This window comes from Capricornis sumatraensis, chromosome 4, assembly GCF_032405125.1.
Source record: "Capricornis sumatraensis isolate serow.1 chromosome 4, serow.2, whole genome shotgun sequence".
Taxonomy (NCBI): Eukaryota; Metazoa; Chordata; class Mammalia; order Artiodactyla; family Bovidae; genus Capricornis; species Capricornis sumatraensis.
Genome location: NC_091072.1, coordinates 104,693,033 through 104,713,333, shown reverse-complemented (window position 1 = coordinate 104,713,333; position 20,301 = coordinate 104,693,033). Strand labels below are relative to the sequence as shown.

The following is a 20,301-nucleotide window of genomic DNA, read 5'->3' as shown; positions in this document are numbered from 1 at the left end:
CTTTAGCCTATAATACTAATCAACTATTAAGAGGAAAAATAGCACAATAGAAATGGGATAAAATTTGGAAGAGCCAACAATAAACTTAAAATTATATGCTTGAGACTTGGGTCAATGAGTCATTTTTTTCTTGAATCCCATTCACTGGTGACATGTTTTAAGTCAGGCAATTATTTCAGCAAAAATGTCAATTCACAAGTATATCCATAACTAAGAACCACAATAATATTCATTAAATGCCTACTGTGGGGTAAGTGCTATGGTTAAATGTTTCACGTGCATAATTCCATTTAATACTCATAACAGTTCTGGGAGGTAACTATTATTATTATTCTACTTCATAGATGAAGGTTAATTGACTAATATCACACAGCTAGTGTGAGGATCTGCATCTTAAACTCAGGTCTGTCTCTATGAACCCAGAAAATTCACTTCTATAAACCGATCCTAAGAAAATAATCATAGATGCAGTGAAAGATGCTCAATATCACCAATTATTAGAGAAATAAAATCAAAACTACAATGAGGCATCATCTCACGTTGGTCAGAATGGCCATCATCAAAAGTCTACAAACAATAAACGCTGGAGAGGGTGTGAAGAAAGAGGAAACCTTCCTACAGTGTTGATAGGAATGTAAATTGGTACATCCACTATGGGAACTGGATGGAAGTTCCTTAAAAAACTAAAAACAGAACTAGTTCATGATCCAACAACCCCACTCCTGGACATATATGTGGAGAAAAGTATAATTTGAAAAGATTCATGGACCCCAATCTTCACTGCAGCACTATTTATAATAGCTAAGACATGGAAACAACCCAAGTGCCCAACAACAGATGATTGGTTTAAGATGTGAGGTACACACACACACACACGCGCGCGCATGCAAATAGAATATTACTCAGCCATAAAGAAGAATAAAATATTGCCATTTGCTGCAACATGGATGGACCTAGAGAATATCATAGTAAGTAAAGCAAGTAAGGCAGAGAAAGACAAATACTATGTATCACTTACATGTAGAATCTACAATGCAATGCAAATGAACTTATCTACAAAACAGAAACAGACTCACAGACATTGAAAACAAACATGGCTACCACAGGAGAAAAGGAGGAGGAAAGGGATAAATTACGTGTGTGGGATTAACGGATATGAACTACTATACAGAAAATAAACAATCATCAAATATTAATACTTACTGTATAGTACAAGGAACTATATTCAATATCTTAAAATAACTTACAACGGAAAGTAATCTGAAAAAATACATACATATATATATAAATCATGTTGCTGTACACCTGAAACTAACACAATATTGTAAAACAACTGATATATATTTTTTATTGAAGAATAATTATTTATAATGTTATATTAGAGTCTGGTGTACAGCAATGTGATTCAGTTATATCGACACATATTCTATTTTTTCATAGTCTTTTCCATTATGGTTTATTGCACAATATTGAATACAGTTCCCTGTGCTATACAGGAGGACCTTACTGTTTAACTATTTTACATACAGTAGTTTATATCTATTAATCCCAAACTCTTAATTGGTCCTTCCCCCACTCCCTTTCCCCTTAGGTAACCGTAAGTTTGTCTTCTGTGTCTGTGAGTCTCTACTTTTGTCTCATAAACAAGTTCACATATGTCGTATTTTAGATTCCATATATAAGTGATATCATATGGTATTTGTCTTTCTCTTTCTGACTTACTTCATTCAAGTATGATGATCTCTAGGTCCATCCGTGTTGCTGCAAATGGCATTATTTCATTCTTTTTTTCTGACTAGTATTCCAGTGTGTATGTGTGTATACATGTATATATACACACACACACATATATATATACTACATTATGACATTTTTAAAATGCAATACCATACAAATGTTAAAAATTATGTTTTGAAACAATACTTAATGGAATGGAAAAAAAGTCAGTTATGTAGTAAATAACAATCGGATGTAAAATAATATGTACACTATGACTAAAATTATATATTATACATAAATTCACAAACGTGTATATGTGTCTACACACATGTTGTGTGTAGACATATATATGTGTGTATTTGTATATATACAGGCTTCCTAAGTGGTTCAGTGGTAAAGAATCCTCCTGCCAATGCAGGAGACATGTGTTTGAACCCTGGATGGGGAAGATCCCCTGGAGATAGAAATGGCAACCCATACCAGTATTCTAGCCTGTGAAATCCCATGGACAGAGGAGCCTGGTGGGCTACTGTCCATGGGGCTGCAAAAGAGTTGGACACAACTTAGTAACTAAACAACAATGTATACATATGCCTGCAAAGAAAAGGATATCTCTGGATTAGGGCTTCTCAGCCATGGCACTACTGACATTTTGGACCAGATAACACTGTTGAGGGAAGGAAATGCTGTCTTTTGCATTGTAGCATGCTTATCAGCACCCCTGGCCTCTACCTTCCAGATGTCAGTAGCATTCCTCTAGATGGTGACCACCAAAAATGTCTCCAGACATTGATATATGTCCCCTGGGGGCCCAAACTGCTTCAGGTTAAGAACTGCTACTGGTTGACAGGAAAACAGGCAACATTTATTTCCAAAATTCTAAAATCAGTACATGTTGCATTTAAATGTTATTTAGTGCAGGAAAAAAATGTCATTATATAAAGCAAACTCAGGAATGAGAGAAATAATGATTTATATTTTAGGAGACTAAACTGTGGTCAAGGAAAATATGTATTACAGGAGCTTCAGAATATGTGCTGTGACTGTTTTTTCATCAGAAATTACTTAGTAATTGGTTAACAGTATAAAAAATAGAGGAAGAAATTAGGAGAAATCTCATCTACCTGCGTCAATAACATCCGAGTAGTAACAGCAGAAAGAGGTGGGTAAACCAGAATTGGTTTAGTTGTCTCACCAACAGCATCACCAATCAGCTTTCCACTAGAACAGTAAGCTGCAACTGCAAAGACGTATTTTTCATTGGTTTCTAAACCTTTTACCTCAAAAACGCTTTTGCCATCCGCTGGTATCTATTAACAAAAACATATTTCAAGTTATACACGGAAAATTAAAGTAAGGGGGTTTTTTAATATAATTAAGTGATCTTTATAGGTTAGAAAAAAAGCTTTCCATTTACTGTAAGATTTTAGATATGACTCAAGTCAAAATCAAGAGAAATTCACTGAGACAGTGATTACATTTAAAAAAAAAACAAAACAGCAACACTCAGTTGTAATTAATAAGACTTTTGGTAAGATTTCCTGACATTCAAAGGTTTTTTCAGTTCAACATACCGCTTCTCCTGAGTTTGGGAGATGATTATTGTTTAGTCTTACTTTTCCATAGCTTCCTTCCGCTTTGCGACCCAAAATGCAATACCAGCAGACCTGCCAAGGAGAGAGATGAGCCTGTCATCTCTAGTCAGCTTAACACAGCATTTGATTTCTTTTATCATGATGTGGCAAAAGGAATACTTTTCTATACAAAAATATAACTATTCAAGTTTTAAAATATGAAACCTCAGTTTACAAAGACACTTAGGTTTATACTTTTTAAAAATACAAATATAGTTTACCTGGGACCAAGACTAAAATATTATTCATTATTAATTACTTTTAGCTACTATGAAGTGACAGTTCCTATGTGTTAAGCAGTGTTCAGACAGTGGCAGAGAGTGACTCCAAAGATGAGCTCATCTTGATGACAGAAAGACCAACATGGAAATGATTTTCACATTTTATTTAATAAATGACAAAAAGTAAGTGGTAAAAGAACCAAGGCACTAAATTGTAGTGCTTTACATAAAATGTAAGCATGCATATGAAAAAGCCTAGAAGAAAATGTTTCTAAATAAGAATAGTAGAGTTTGGATGATAAAATGGTAAGATTATGGGTAATATTTTTTCCTCTGGTCTATAAATTTTCTGAAACATTGTATTCCTTTGATAGTTATTAAATACAGATGTAAACCAAAAGCAAAATGCAAATTTCACAGAAAAAAAGCAAACTTAAAACTTGACTAAATGGTTAGACAATAATGGTCTTTTTGCCAAAACGTCAAAATAATGGAGATACCTCATCATCATGAATTATTCTCACTGTAGGGAAAGGGGGAGAGGTGATACCTAGGAAAAAAAAGCATCATTAGTAGGTATACTGTCCAGGGGTAGGTGATGGAGGGGTCGTCATCAATGTGGCATTTCATTCTCTTTTCCCCAAAGGCCCCACCTCACAACATCTCAACTTCTAAAACTAGAAAAAAAGGGTAGGGGACGGGGAATGTAATTGTCTCAGAAGCAGCAGCCTCTTACAGCTCCGCCTGCTATTTCTCCCTCTGGGTCAACAGAAAAATACTAATTGTGTGTGGTCTGCACAAGTAGTTCTCCACTCTGACTATGTAACAGGATCGTTTTTTAAAATACAGTTTGTACATAATCAACCATTTAAAAAAAAAATTACATCTACCCAAGCCTGCCTCCCTCAATGAATATGAATACCTAGTGCAAAACAGCCGAACTTTTGTGTTTTTAAAGAAAATTTTTCAGGTGATTAAAGAGCACTAGGAAAGGTAGAACTTCAAGGACAGAAAACACACTGAAGGAACTTGAAAGATGGAGGCCAGGAGAAGAGAAAAAAAAAACTCAGCATGACTCTCAGAAAAAAAACTTAGAAACTAACTTTCCTTGACTTTTCATGTAAAAAAGTGTCATAGAGGTAAAAAAGGAAGAAATGTACTGTTTTATGACCTAGATCATTATTGCTCTAAGTGAAGCTCTACATATTTTGAAGCTCTACGGAATTTGAAGAGTAAGTTTTCTCTAAAAGCATTTTTGCAAGCAGGCTTTATAGTTCTATTTTGTTACCCAGATGAAAACATCTTAGTTTATATAAGAAGAGTAAGTCCTTAGAATCTATTTAAGAGTAAGGACACAATGGAAAAATCACCACTAATTTTGAAAGTAAAATTTTATAAATAACATTAATATTTTCAACTATTAAAACAGATGTTAATGCAAAGAATGCCTTAACAAGAGGATTTTGGTAAAACAAAAGATGGCTGAAATCACAAACTAGAAAACGTATTTAAGCCCACAGCACCATCTAGTGCTAAGGAGTAGGTAACAGAAGGTGTCATTTCCAGCAGCATGCAACTCTCCCAACAGAACATACATCAGCTTCACATCATGTGCTGAGTTACAAGTCTTACAGCTGCAGGTCAACTGTGGGATTCTTATGTCTTCCTATTTTTAACCATTATGAAATAAACTAGTCACTAATTTGAGATACATAAAAAATAAGAACCTGGTTAAATAAATCCAAATATTTACATAAAAACAAACAAAAACTCTTGGGAAATTATCCAGTCTTAGTTCTATCCTGAATTTCTGAAGCCAATGAATCCTTATTCTTAAAACAGATCCCCCAGATCCAAAGTTGAATTTTAATACTGCTAGAAATTGCAATAATGCATTTATTATAGCACAGTTGGGTAAAAGATGAATGTTGTTACTATTCTTTCAATTATAAGGCATTAGGAAGGCGGTATTACTTCTCACTGACGTCCACCTCCCATTAGTCTGCTGCTGCTGCTGCTGCTGCTAAGTCACTTTAGTTGCGTCCGACTCTGTGCAACCTCATAGATGGCAGCCCACCAGGCTCCCCCGTCCCTGGGATTCTCCAGGCAAGAATACTGGAGTGGGTTGCCATTTCCTTCTCCAATGCATGAAAGTGAAAAGTGAAAGGGAAGTCGCTCAGTCATGTCCAACTCTTAGTGACCCCGTGGACTGCGGCCCACCAGGCTCCTCCGTCCATGGGATTTTCCAGGGAAGAGTGCTGGAGTGGGATGCCACTGCCTTCTCCACCCATTAGTCTAAAACTCCTCAAAAAATGGAATCGTGCTTTATTTGTATTTACTTCTATACTTTACCTCACATAGAGCTTAACAGATAACAGACACTCAATAATGATCACTGAACAGAAGTTATGGAAAAAAATCATCAGATAATATAATCACAGAGTATAACATCACTAACTGATTTTAGCAAACCTTGTTACATAAGGTTAATACAAGAAATGTAGGGACCTTGGTTAACATGTCAACAATATGATATAATATCTCATTTAGTTTTCACAGCAGAAACATTCTACAAATGAAAAAGTAACAAAAACAAATTTAAGAAAGGTTCAGAAAGTATATTTAGATTTCCTAAGGTCATACTGCTGTGCTAGAGCGAGAATTTTATGTCTGTATTTGTCTCACTTCAAAGCCCATGCCCTTTCCACTGTATCAAGTCAGTGTAAGTTCAAACAGAACATCCTAAGGATAATCAAAGAAACAACTTTGTTTTTTATACAACATCAAAGAGCATGTGTTCATCACCCAAAAGAGGAAAATATAATATTTAAAATATGAATTAGATGGAACCAAATGCTTGTGAGGAAACTAAATCTCAAGTTACAGTCACACACAGACTAATTCCAAGGCACTGGGGCTGGGAGAAAGAGCTTCAGTAAACACATAGAGCTATGACTTATAATATGAATGGAATTATTGTTTGCTTTTATTAAAAGACTCTTTTAATAAAAATTTAGTCTGACTCTTTGTGACTACATGGATTATATAGTCCATGGAATTCTCCAGCCAGAATACTGAAGTGGGTAGCCTTTGCCTTCTCCAGGGATCTTCCTAACACAGGGATCGAACCCAGGTCTCCCACATTGCAGGCAGATTCTTTACCAGCTGAGTCACAAGGGAAGCCCAGGAATACTGAAGTGGGTAGCCTGTCCCTTCTCCAGCAGATCTTTCCAACCCAGGAATTGAACCAAGGTCTCCTGCATTATAGGTGGATTCTTTACCAACTGAGCTATCAGGGAAGCCTTTTATTAAAACAATCCTCATTTACTCAGAAGAACTTTACAAAGAGCCCCTAAATTCACCACCCCTCAATTTTCTTGTCTTCAACATTGGTTCTCAGAGTAACTTTTATCCCCTTCAAGTGTCTGACTCTATTTTAATGAAACCTTCTTGATACTGAGCACTCTAGTATATCAGTGTGTGACTGTTACAGTGATAAAGGTACTTCGAGAGAAATGCTTCTCTCTTATTTCTCCTTATTATATATTTGGGTGTCAGTAAAGCTATACGGAGCCAAAGGGGAAATCGCATAAAGGCAAAAGGGTCATGAAGAAACTAAATTTACTTAAGATATTAAAATACTAATCTCAGTGTTCAGGGTTTACAAATAAGATTATCCAAGTGCTGAAACCAATAAAACATCAATTGTTACAGTTATTGAAGTACCTTTGATGCTTTCCTTGAGGTAAAGATCAAAATGGAAACCATACCTTAACATCAGAAACAAATGGGGCAGGTTTTAATGTCACAGAACGGTAAGTTCGGGAGAGCAGAATGGGTGGAGGAGGGACTCTGCTTTTCTTTCTTTTGGCAGTTTCCACATATTTCTGATGTGAATATTGTATACTTTGTTCTGCTTCAGTCTTCTCAATCAAAGAATATGCTTCCTATGATAAAGTGTGAAAACAGGAAAATACATTTCAAGAGCTTGAATTTCATTTTATTGGAGAATTCTGGTGATGTTAAATAACATTATCTTCATATATGTATTTTTTGGGCCTCGGTAGTATACATATTTCAAGCATTGAATGATATTCCAGAAGTAAAAACTAACTACTAAACAAGGACAAGTAAAAAATAGCTATTAAGACAATTACACTGTATGTCTAACATGTTTATCATTATTATTATACATTAATATAAGACATTTCAGTTTCAGATCAAGTCCTCTGAATATCTGCCATCATATTTCACTGTCCTTAAAAAAATTTTATAACAATTATCTGCATTTATACTTATGAATTGTATATTTACACTTAGTGCAACTTGAAATATGACTCTCAAGTAATGATCATTGGTATATGTGGTTTACAAAATTAATATTATTGAGGGTTTCTTACTATCAGCAAAAAGAAATGAAATATACAAATATCTATTCTATAAACCTAAAGGAAAGGCAATAACCTTTTCAAAGATTACACATTTAGTGACAACAATAAAACAAAAAATAAAAATAAAAATCAGAAAATCTAAATATTTCAAAAGTAAAACTAACTAAATCAACAATAATACATGTAAATGAGTTAAACTCCTTTAATATTAAATGAAAAAGCAAAGACTGATAAAGTGTTAAAGCAAAAACTCATGTAAAAACTAAAATTGAATGATAGAAAATAGAATAGCCTTTCAAACAAACAGTGCTTAGATGATTAGATATCCATGTACAAAAGAAAAAAGAGGGAACCATTTATCACATTATATACAAATAGTTAACTCAAAATGAATTATGGACCCAAATGTAAAAGATAAAATTATAAAATACTTAGGAGAAAATATAGAAGTAAATATTCACAACCTTGGAAGTGGTCAAATAAGAGATGACAAGGGTGAACGTTGACATTCTAGGAATCAGCGAACTAAAATGGACTGGAATGGGTGAATTTAACTCAGATGACCATTATATCTACTACTGCGGGCAGGAATCCCTCAGAAGAAATGAAGTAGACATCATGGTCAACAAAAGAGTCCAAAATGCAGTACTTGGATGCAGTCTCAAAAACGACAGAATGATCTCTGTTTGTCTCCAAGGCAAACCATTCAATATCACAGTTATCCAAGTCTATACCCCAACGAGTAAGGCTGAAGAAACTGAAGTTTGAACAGTTTTATGAAGACCTACAAGACCTTTCAGAACTAACACCCCAAAAAGATGTCCTTTTCATTATAGGGGACTGGAATGCAAAAGTAGGAAGTCAAGAAACACCTGGAGTAACAGGCAAATTTGGCCTTGGAATGCGGAATGAAGCAGGGTAAAGACTAATAGAGTTTTGCCAAGAAAATGCACTGGTCATAGCAAACACCCTCTTCCAACAACACAAGAGAAGACTCTACACATGGACATCACCAGATGGTCAACACCAAAATCAGACTGATTAAATTCTTTGCAGCCAAAGATGGAGAAGCTCCATACAGTCGACAAAAACAAGACCAGGAGCTGGCTGTGGCTCAAATCATGAACTCCTGATTACCAAATTAAGACTCAAATTGAAGAAAGTAGGGAAAACCGCTAGACTATTCAGGTATGACCTAAATCAAAACCCTTATGATTATACAGTGGAAGTGAGAAAGAGATTTAAGGGCCTAGATCTGATAGATAGAGTGCCTGATGAACTATGGAATGAGGTTCGTGACACTGTACAGGAGACAGGGATCAAGACCATCCACATGGAAAAGAAGTGCAAAAAAGCAAAACAGCTGTCTGGGGAGGCCTTACAAATAGCTGTGAAAAGAAGAGAGGCGAAAAGCAAAGGAGAAAAGCAAAGATATAAACATCTGAATGCAGAGTTCCAAAGAATAGCAAGAAGAGATAAGAAAGCCTTCTTCAGTGATCAATGCAAAGAAATCGAGGAAAAGAACAGAATGGGAAAGACTAGAGATCTCTTCAAGAAAATGAGAGATACCAAGGGAACATTTCATGCAAAGATGGGCTCAATAAAGGACAGAAATGGTATGGACCTAACAGAAGCAAAAGATATTAAGAAGAGGTGGCAAGAATACACAGAAGAACTGTACAAAAAAGATCCTAACGACCCAGATAATCATGAGGATGTGATCACTAATCTAGAGCCAGATATCTTGTAATGTGAAGTCAAGTGGGCCTTAGAAAGCATCACTACAAACAAAGCTAGTGGAGGTGATGGAATTCCAGTTGAGCTATTTCAAATCCTGAAAGATGATGCTGTGAAAGAGCTGCACTCAATATGCCAGCAAATATGGAAAACTCAGCAGTGGCCACAGGACTGAAAAAGGTCCGTTTTCATTCCAGTCCCAAAGAAAGGCAATGCCAAAGAATGCTCAAACTACCACACAATTGCACTCATCTCACATGCTAGTAAAGTAATGCTCAAAATTCTCCAATCCAGGCTTCAGCAATACATGAACCGTGAACTTCCAGATGTTCAAACTGGTTTTCGAAAAGGTAGAGGAACCAGAGATCAAATTGCCAACATCCACTGGATCATCAAAAAAGGAAGAGAGTTCCAGAAAAACATCTATTTCTGCTTTATTGACTATGCCAAAGCCTTTGACTGTGTGGATCAGAATAAACTGTGGAAAATTCTGAAAGAGATGGGAACACCAGACCACCTAACCTGCCTCTTGAGAAACGTGTATGCAGGTTAGGAGGCAACAGTTAGAACTGGACATGGAAAAACAGACTGGTTCCAAATAGGAAAAGGAGTGTGTCAAGGCTGTATATTGTCACCCTGCTTATCTAACTTCTATGCAGAGTACATCATGAGAAACGCTGGACTGGAAGAAACACAAGCTGGAATCAAGATTGCTGGGAGAAATAGCAATAACCTCAGATATGCAGATGACACCGCCTTTATGGCAGAAAGTGAAGAGGAACTAAAAAGCCTCTTGATGAAAGTGAAAGAGGAGAGTGAAAAAGTTGGCTTAAAGCTCAACATACAGAAAACAAAGATCATGGCGTCCGGTCCCATCACTTCATGGGAAATAGATGGGGAAACAGTGGAAACAGTTTCAGACTTTATTTTTTTGAGCTCCAAAATCACTGCAGATGATGACTGCAACCATGAAATTAAAAGACGCTTACTCCTTGGAAGAAAAGTTATGACCAACCTAGATAGTATATTCAAAAGCAGAGACATTACTTTGCCGACTAAGGTCCATCTAGTCAAGACTATGGTTTTTCCTGTCGTCATGCATGGATGTGAGAGCTGAATTGTGAAGAAGGCTGAGCGCCAAAGAATTGATACTTTTGAACTGTGGTGTTGGAGAAGACTCTTGAGAGTCCCTTGGACTGCAAGGAGATCCAACCAGTCCATTCTGAAGGAGATCAACCCTGGGATTTCTTTGGAGCAAATGATGCTAAAGCTGAAACTCCAGTACTTTGGCCACCTCATGCAAAGAGTTGACTCATTGGAAAAGACTCTGGTGCTGGGAGAGATTGGGGGCAGGAGGAGAAGGGGACAACCCAGGATGAAATGGCTGGATGGCATCACGGACTCGATGGACGTGAGTCTGAGTGAACTCCGGGAGATGGTGATGGACAGGGAGGCCTGGCGTGCTGTGATTCATGGGGTCACAAAGAGTCGGACACAACTGAGCGATTGAACTGAACTGAACTGAACTGAACTGAGTTAAACAATGCTTTCTTAGATATGACACCAGAAGCACACCAACAAAAGAAAAAGCAGATAAATTTAAATTCATTAAAATTAAAAACCTCAAATGATATCATCAAAATAATACAGCTGACAGACTGGAACAAAATATTTGCAAATCATATACCTGATAAAGGAATTGTATTCAGAATATATAAAGAACAGTCGCAATAATAAAAAAATAATAAAATAATAAAAATAAAAATAATGAAAAAATTCCATTAAAAAATGAACCAAGGATTTACTTGAGGAAACCAAAATTGAAAAAAGACATATGTATCTCATTGTTCATTGCAGTACTATTTACAATAGCTAGAACGTGGCTACCTGATGCGAAGAGCTGACTCATTTGAAAAGACCCTGTGTTGGGAAAGATTGAAGGCAGGAGGAGAAGGGGACAACAGAGAATGAGATGGTTAGATGGCATCACTGACTAATGGACATGAGTTTGGGTAAACTCCAGGAGTTGGTGAAGGACAGGGAGGCCTGGAGTGCTGTGGTTCACAGGGTCGCAAAGAGTTGCACACGACTAAGTGACTGAACTGAACTGAACTGAGAACATGGAAGCAACCTAGATGTCCATCAACAGATGAATGGATAAAGAAGTTGTGGTACATATACACAACGGAATATTACTCAGCCATAAGAAGGAATGCATTTGAGTCAGTTCTGATGAGGTGGATGAACCTAGAACCTATTATAGGGTGAAGTGAGTGAGAAAGAGAAAGATAATATATTCTAACATATATATACATGGAATCTAGAAGAATGGTACTGAAGAACTTATTTACAGGGTAGCAATGGAGAAACAAACATAGAGAATAGACTTATGCACATGAGGAGAGGGGAGGAGAGGGTGATATGTATGGAAAGAATAACATGGAAAGTTACATTACCATATGTAAAATAGATGGCCAACAGGGATTTGTAGTATGGCTCAGGAAACTCAAACGGGGCTCTGTATCAACCTAGAGGGGTTGGATGGGGAGGGAGAGGGGAGTGAGGTTCAAAAGGGAGGGGATATATGTATATGTATGGCTGAGTCATATTGAGGTTTGACAGAAAACAAGAAAATTCTGTAAAGCATTTATCCTTCAATAAAAAAATAAATTTTAAAAAAATGAACAAAGGGTTTGAACAGACATCTCTCCAAAGAAGATAACACAAATAGTCAGTGAGCAGATGAAAAGATGCACATTATCACTGATCACTGGAGATGGAAATACAGAAGCTAACTAAAAAATACAAAAGCAGAAAAACCTCGACATAGCAATAATGATGAAAGAAACTCAGATATCCAAAAACCTACTTCCCACAAGTGTCAATCTTAAATGATATTATTAAAAGTTAATATTTCAAATCTCAATGAACTGAATGTCATTTGTTAAATTTCTAACTACAGAGAAAGATAGATAGCTTCTGAAATAATATTCTAAAACTATTACAGCTTTGATAACAAAATCTGAAAAAATGACTGCACTTAAAAACATAGAGAAATCTTTTTATAAATACAAATGTAAACATTCTAAATAAAATACTAATTCACTGATCTAATAATATATTAAAGGAATAGTGTACTGTAATTATGTTGTCTCCTCAGGAATAAAAGGATGATTTAATACTAGGAAATCTAGGAATATAATTTAACTTATCCATAAATCAAATGAGAAAAAATATGATTACAGGCTCAATGGCCAAAAATACATTTGAGCAGTTTTTAAGATTATTAATTTAAAAAGAAATCAAAAGGGAAGTCAAAAAGTATCTTAAGACAAATGAAAACACAGCATACCAAAACTTACAGGATTCAGCAAAAGTAGTTTTAAGAGAAGGTTTATAGTGAAAATATCCACTGTAAGAATGAAGATCACAAATAAAATCTAACTTCACACCTCAAGGAAATAGAAGAACAAAAACCCTAAGATCAAAGTTAGTTGACATAATAACAAGGATCAGAGGGGAAATAAATAAAACAGACACCATAAAGACAATAGAAAAGCTCAACTAAAACAAAAGCTGTTTTTTTAAGATTAAAAAAATTGACAACTTTTAGCTAGATGAATAAAAAATAGAGAAAGACTCATATATTAAAGAAACGAATGAGACGACAACTGATCCCATAGAAACACAAAGAATCATAAGAAACTACTGTGAACGATTATGTGCCAACAGCTGAATAACCTAGAAGAAGTGGATAAACTCCTAGTAACATACAACCTACCAACAGTGAAACACCATAAAGAAACAGAAAATGCAAACATACTAGTAATAAGTAAGAAAATGGATAAGTAATCAAAAACTTCCCGATAAAGAAAAGTCCAGGACTAGATGGTTTCAGTGGTGAATTCCTGCCAGAAGTTTAAAGAATTAACACCAATCCTTCTCAAATTATTTCAAAAAACTGAAGAGAAAGGGATACTTACACACTGATTTTACAAGGCCAGCATTACCCTGACACCAAAACCAGACAAGGATAGTATGATACAAGAGAAGAAAACTACAAACCAAGATTGTTGATGTTTACCTGAAATTAATACAACACTGTCAATCAACTATACTCCAATAATTTTTAATTTAAAATAAAATAAGCTACAAAGATATATTGTACAGCACAGAAAATAAAACCAATATTTTATAAGGACTATAAATGAAGTAGGGCTTCCCCAGTGCTTAGTAGATAAAGAATCCACCTGCAGTGCAGGAGATACAGGAGACACAGGTTAGATCCTTGGGTTGGGAAGATCCCCCAGAGAAGCAAACAGTAATCCATTCCAATACTCTTGCCTGAAAAATTCCATGGACAAAGGAGCCTAGAGGGCTACAGTCCAAAGGGTGACAAAGAGTCAGACACAACTGAGCAACTAAGCATGCACATAAATGGAATAGAACCTTTAAAAGTTGTAAATCACTATATTGTACACCTGTTACTTAAGGAAATGGCAATCCACTCCAGTACTATTGCCTGGAAAATCCCATGGACAGCGGAGCCTGGTAGGCTACAGTCCATGGGGTCGCAAAGAGTCAGATACAACTGCATAACTTTACTTACATTACTATTGTACAGCAACAACACTTCAATTTCAAAAAATAATTCCAAAAAAAACCATACTGTTTTATTGCCACAATAGTACTGAAGTCCAAAGTACAATCGTTTGAATGCAGTCTCTCTCCCTACAGTTCCCATTAGAGAACATGTGACCTACTGCTTTTTATAAGTTACTCAAGACTTAAAACGGCTTCCCCGGTGGATCAGCAGTAAAGAATCCGCCTGCAATGCAGGAGCCAGAGGAGACAGAGGTTCAATCCCTGGGTCGAGAAGACCCCCTGGAGAAGGCCATGGCAACCCACTCCAGTATTCTTGCCTGGGAAATCCCATGGACAGAGGAGAGGCGGGCTACATAGAGTCCATAGGGTAACAGACAGATACGACAGAAGCAACTTAGCATGCATGCAGCGTGTATGCAATGCTTATAAGGACAGATTGATGTTAAATATATCTGAAAATGCCTTAACATCCACAGTGCAGCAGAACACTTATGGAAAGATGTAATGCAACTTTGAAGGGCATGATAAGAATCATAAGACTGGAATGATAAAGTGCCATATTTATTCCTCATCTAGTAGATCTCTCAAAGTATATTCTGGCTTCTCAACAATATTATGTACATTTCAGAAAGAGATAAAAAGTAGGTTAAGTCATATCCAAGAATCCTAACAAAGAATATTGCTGAGAATAAAATATACAACTTACAAGATCTAACAGAAAAGACAGAAAAAAATGTGGTTTGATAGAGAAGAATCTATCGAAAGTACCAAAAATTATTCTGATATGACAAAACAGAATATCCCAGAGTGCTTAAAGTGGAAGACAGAATAGAAGTGGTAGTAATAATAATGGCTAACATTTACCGACTGCATATACTGTGCTTAGTCACTCTTTGTGGACTGTAGCCCACCAGGCTTTTCGATCCATGGGGATTCTCCAGGCTAGAATACTGGAGTGGGTTTCCATGCCCTCCTCCAGGGGATCCTGCCACCCCAGGGATCAAACCCAGGTCTCCTAAATTGCAGGCCAATTCTTTACCATCTGAGCCACCAGGGAAGCCCTTATTGACTGCTTACTCTGTGCCAAATGTTAAGCATTTTATAGGCATTTCATTAACTCTTTCCCAAGATCACTCACTTTACAAATGAAGAAATTAAAACTTAAGAGACCATAAGTAACTTGACCTTGGTCATATAGCTAGTCAGCAGCAGAACCACAGCTCTAATCAAGATCCTTCTACATCTAACCACTATGATTTCTTGTCTTAATACAAAGTGAAGTTTAAAAGAAGCATGAAAAGGCAACCTAGATGATGTTTTCTCTGCAATAACCTCAAAATATTTAAAAGAAAAAATCCTAAAATGTAAATACGCTAAAAGAGTGAAGTCTTTTGAAGACTTGGGGTCAAAATATGACCTCATAAGAGGGGGGTCAGAATCAAAAAGGGGTTTACTCTTTATGAGGAAGATTTTAGCCTGGAACAATTTAAAAGAACTGTTTAAAAGAACTGAGAAGATCTCTGAAATAAATTGGTTTACATATACTTTTCCTCAAAAAAGCAAATAGGATTGATTTGACTAAAATGCTACAAAATAGGGAAATCATTTCAGTTGGTAACATAGTTAATACAATAGTATTTAGGAGCTCTGCACTGTGCTCAGTCCCTCAGTCATGGCTGACTCTACCACCCCATGGGTTATAGCCCACCAGGCTCCTCTGTCCATGGAATTCTCCAGGCAAGAATACTGGAGTGGGTTGCTATTTCCTCCTCCAGGGGATCTTCCTGACCCAGGGATCAAACCCAGGTCTCTTGTATCACCTGCACTGGCAGGCAGATTCTTTACCACTGCACCACCTGGGAAGCCCTTAGTTGTAAATTCAGGAAATATTAAAACCAGGAGTGATTAGAACTTCTAGTGGCTGGGCTTCTTCATTAGTTATGGTTCCAAATTAGGGCCATAAAATTAGATTTTGTGTTGATTATAAAAAATAACCTGCTAATCCATAATGCTCTCTTTGCTTAGAGTTGAAGCACTATAACTGAATTTTGGAACAGTCAATTACTGATTTAAGTTTCAACAAACAGTACAAGGAGATCACCAGATGCATCAGTTAGGGTTCTTTGGTAACAGAAGCAACAGGAAAATGAGATTTTGACCACAGCAGGACCAGAGGCAAGACAGTCCTCAGAATACAACTAAAAGAATCTGATCAGGACATGGGTATCAGAACGAATGAATGAATGCCAACTCTGTGTGTGTGTGTGTGTGTGTGTGTGTGTGTGTGTGTGTGTGTGTGTGTGTATGCTCAGTCATGTCTGACTCCTTGCAACCTCATGGACTATAGTCCACCAGGCTCCTCTGTCCGTGGGTTGCCATTTCTTCCTCCAGGGAATCGTGTGTGTGTGTGTGTGTGTGTGTGTGTGTGTGTGTGCATTCTCAGTCATGTCTGACTCCTTGCAACCTCATGGACTATAGTCCACCAGGCTCCTCTGTCCGTGGGTTGCCATTTCCTCTTCCAGGGAATCTTCCCAGCCCACGGATTGAACCCCTGTCTCCTAAGGCTCCTCCATTGGCAGGAGGAATCTTTATCATTGAGACACCTGGAAAGTCCTGAATGCCAACTAGTTTTTGTCTTTTTATCCCTCTGCTCAAGATTCAGATTCCAAGGAGGGAACAACCTATTGGCTTAGCTTGCCTCACCAGTCATCCTCTTGGCTGGCTGAGAAAAGTGGCCCTGAAAAGTCCCACCTGATTACATCTAGTGGGGAAGAAGAAATTCCTCCAAAGATGACATTTGGAAAGGAAAGTGGATGCTAGACAGAAAACAGCAGTACATAACCTGCCCTGGTAACCTTAACACTTGCATTGAAGAGTATTCCTGCCTCTGTCCAGTGAGAAATTGCACTGTAAAGATGCTCAGTGTCAGAGTGCTGGACTCTGAAGTGAACTAAGAGTGAAGATCATAAGCCATATGCTGACCCCTCTATTTGATCAGAAGTAGAAGATCAGGGACATCTCAGGCTGGTTCTAGGTGTAAGCCATTAAAATAAATTGGAGGTATAGTGTGTAAAATGCCAACAAGGACTCTAAGAAGTCAAAAAACAAAGAGAGGAAAATGAGAAAAATTAATCCCCACCAAAAAAAAAAAAGCCAACCATCTCATCTGGAAGGCTAACAGGTTCTTATCAAAATTTGGTCCCTTATCCGTGGCAACAAGCTGGTCCACCTTTAATGGACTTAGAATAAGACAGACACCTGATGAGAGCATTCATCTCTAAGAGGTCAGGAAACTTCTGAAAAACTGAAACACGGTATGAATTATTGAAGAGTTCTGCAAAGACCCAGACTTTCCAAATCTTTTTTATGGTATCAGGTGACACATCAGATACTGATTTGGGGATAATTCTATTACCAGATGATGATAATGTAAAGTATGCTGTAATATAGCCTGAAAGAAAAATGATTGCCAAGGGAAAGAAATTTATTTGTCTTCTTCAAGGAAAGAAATTTTGGCAATTATTTGATCCATAACATCGTCGTTTATGAGAGTACCCTGAGGACTAATCATTAAGCTTTTTAACACTAGGATAAAAAATTGCATGGAGGAGCAGAGGTGGCAATGGATGATTTCAGGACTTCTAAAAAAAATATTCAACATTTCCCAGCTGTGACAATCCTTATGGAGGGCCCCTCATAAAAAAAAGTGGAGCCTCTAAATGCTTCTCATGAGTTTAAGAGGATATTATAATTTTTCTTAAGTTAAAATAGTTTCACTTAAGAAATAGAAAGAAAAGATACACAAGCAGAAGAAAATGAACACTTCACCACATCTCCAGTGTATTTCCAGTCACGATAGTGGGAAGATAGAGACATAACAGGGGAATGGGTAAATTACAGCATAAAGACAAAATTGTGTCATAATAAAACAAAAGGGAAAATCATGAAGGATTTACTCTCTCTGAACTCTAAGAGGCCATGAGATGAGTCCTGAAAGAAATAGTTCTAAAAGATAATCTTTACTTGCCATCGAAATAGGACTGCGGTACCAATGTCCTCCAAACACTGGGTAATAAAGATTGGTTGTACAAGCATCTGCTAAGAAATGGGATCCTAAACGCACCCCAGGAGTCTTCCGACAAAGATCAGATACCGCTTGGCCTGGTCAGCTGAGATTATCCAACACCATCATCAAATTCCTTCATTCAAATGCTGGAGATTGTAATGTATCAAGGCTCTCCCTGAATATGGCCAGGACAGACTTCCTCCCCTTGAATAGTGGCAGCATCCATCCAGAATCCTTAGATTTTTTTGAACTAGACTCTACTTTCTTTCTGGCCTCACCTTTTACTATCCTTTCCAAACACCCCTCTGCCCTTTGCCATTGCATCTTAGCTTCTGTCACACTGAATGACCTACAGGACTACAAGCATTCTATGACCCATCCAGCCTCAGGACCTTTGCACAAGTTGTTTTCTCTGCCTTGCATGTCCTTTCCACCTTTGTCTTTCTCTGTCTCTGGCAACTCCTGCCTGTCTTTCAGTATTCAACTTTGTGTCATCTTTTCTAAATTTTCCTCAAATATTCTCCACTGTTGGGTTACGTATTCTCTTCCTGAATTTCCCTGGCACTCTTGCAATTAAAGCACTTATGACAATGACTCGTAATCACTTACTTACATGTCTATTTTCCTATAGGTTGGATTTATCTTGAAGGCAGAAACCACAAAGAGTAGGCAATCCATCAATATCGGTTGAATAAAGAAAGAATCTTTGTTTTTATCCCCTGTACTTAGCATAATACCAGGCACATAGTCAACTTCCTTTGAAACATTTGTTGAATAGATCACAGGCCCTCAAAACCATTTGTTGGATAAATGAAGTGACGGACTCATGATCAGGAAACACTACATGCCAGAAATCTGAAATTCCAATATTCTACTTTCTGACTTCAAACACCTATCTTTCTAACTCCCTCAAATTCTGATTTTATGGCCTTCAACCTCATAGACAGGCCTGATCTCTTGGTATCTCCATAGTCTACCAAGTCTTTAAAAGCCTTGGTGGGTGTTACTGCCTTCCCTACTCAACCTGCACCCATTTTTCACTGTGAACTTTTAACCTATAATTCCATACTTTTTAAGAAACCCAGTCTGGTACAGATCTCTACTGCCACAAGTATTCTACTGTCACAGCTACTAAGAATACCACACCAGGATAACATCATACCAGCATGCATGTGGGGCCTTCTGGAAGTCCATGGTCTTCAACCTCAGCTAGAACTTCAGGATGCTGGCCAGTCCTTTATCTTAGAGTCAGCTCCTTCATCCATTCCTCTGCACTCTCCCATCACTTTCTCTCTCCTCAGTCCATCTACCCAGCCCCACACGCCATAGTTGGCAGATTTCCTTGCCTCCTACTTTAACAGATGATTAAGATAAGAAAGTATCCACTCAACTCTCTGCCTCCACAACAGACTTATTGAAATCTATATCTGTCTGCTGCTCCTTGGCTTCTACATCAGAGGGATGAGGTGTCTGCTCTGCAGTCCACCCTCCGTTGAAGGGGAATCGCACTGTATGTGCTTTCAGTCTCATCTCCTTTCCCTCTTCTATTATAGGATCCCACTGTATGTCAGACTCCTCTTCAGCTCTGTATCCTCCCCCTAGCTTTGACCTGCACTCTTCTATCCTGTGTCAGTCAAGCTACTGGTAGTCTCTAATTTATCATGTACCATTCATTCAGCCAACACAAAGTTTTGTGATGCATAGGGACAAAATAAAACAGAAATGTGATTCCCCTCAGAAATTTAAACTCTAAAATCAACATAAATGAATTAGTAAGCAGACAGAACAATGTCCAGGTCACAGAGAGACAACAGCAAGGCAATTGGTCCATAAATCAGCAATCTCCATCTAAGGAAAGGTGCTTTAGCCCCAGGACTTTAAGTATTTTAGTTCCATAGTAAGGAATGCATTTATGCATACACAGTGTC

At 37.3% G+C, this 20,301-nt stretch overlaps 1 protein-coding gene across 2 annotated transcripts in view; it reads right to left on the bottom strand.

Moving 5' to 3' along the window:
- The window catches only part of CFAP54 (cilia and flagella associated protein 54), a 324,342-nt gene that overhangs the window by 241,333 nt on the left and 62,708 nt on the right, over positions 1–20,301 (bottom strand). For both annotated transcript variants that reach the window (XM_068971780.1, XM_068971781.1), the window contains exons 20-22: positions 7,345–7,521; positions 3,294–3,386; positions 2,844–3,029 (exon numbers count right to left, since the gene is read on the bottom strand). In XM_068971780.1, coding sequence (XP_068827881.1) covers positions 2,844–3,029; positions 3,294–3,386; positions 7,345–7,521 — 456 coding nt within the window. The remainder of the gene's footprint in view (positions 1–2,843; positions 3,030–3,293; positions 3,387–7,344; positions 7,522–20,301) is intronic.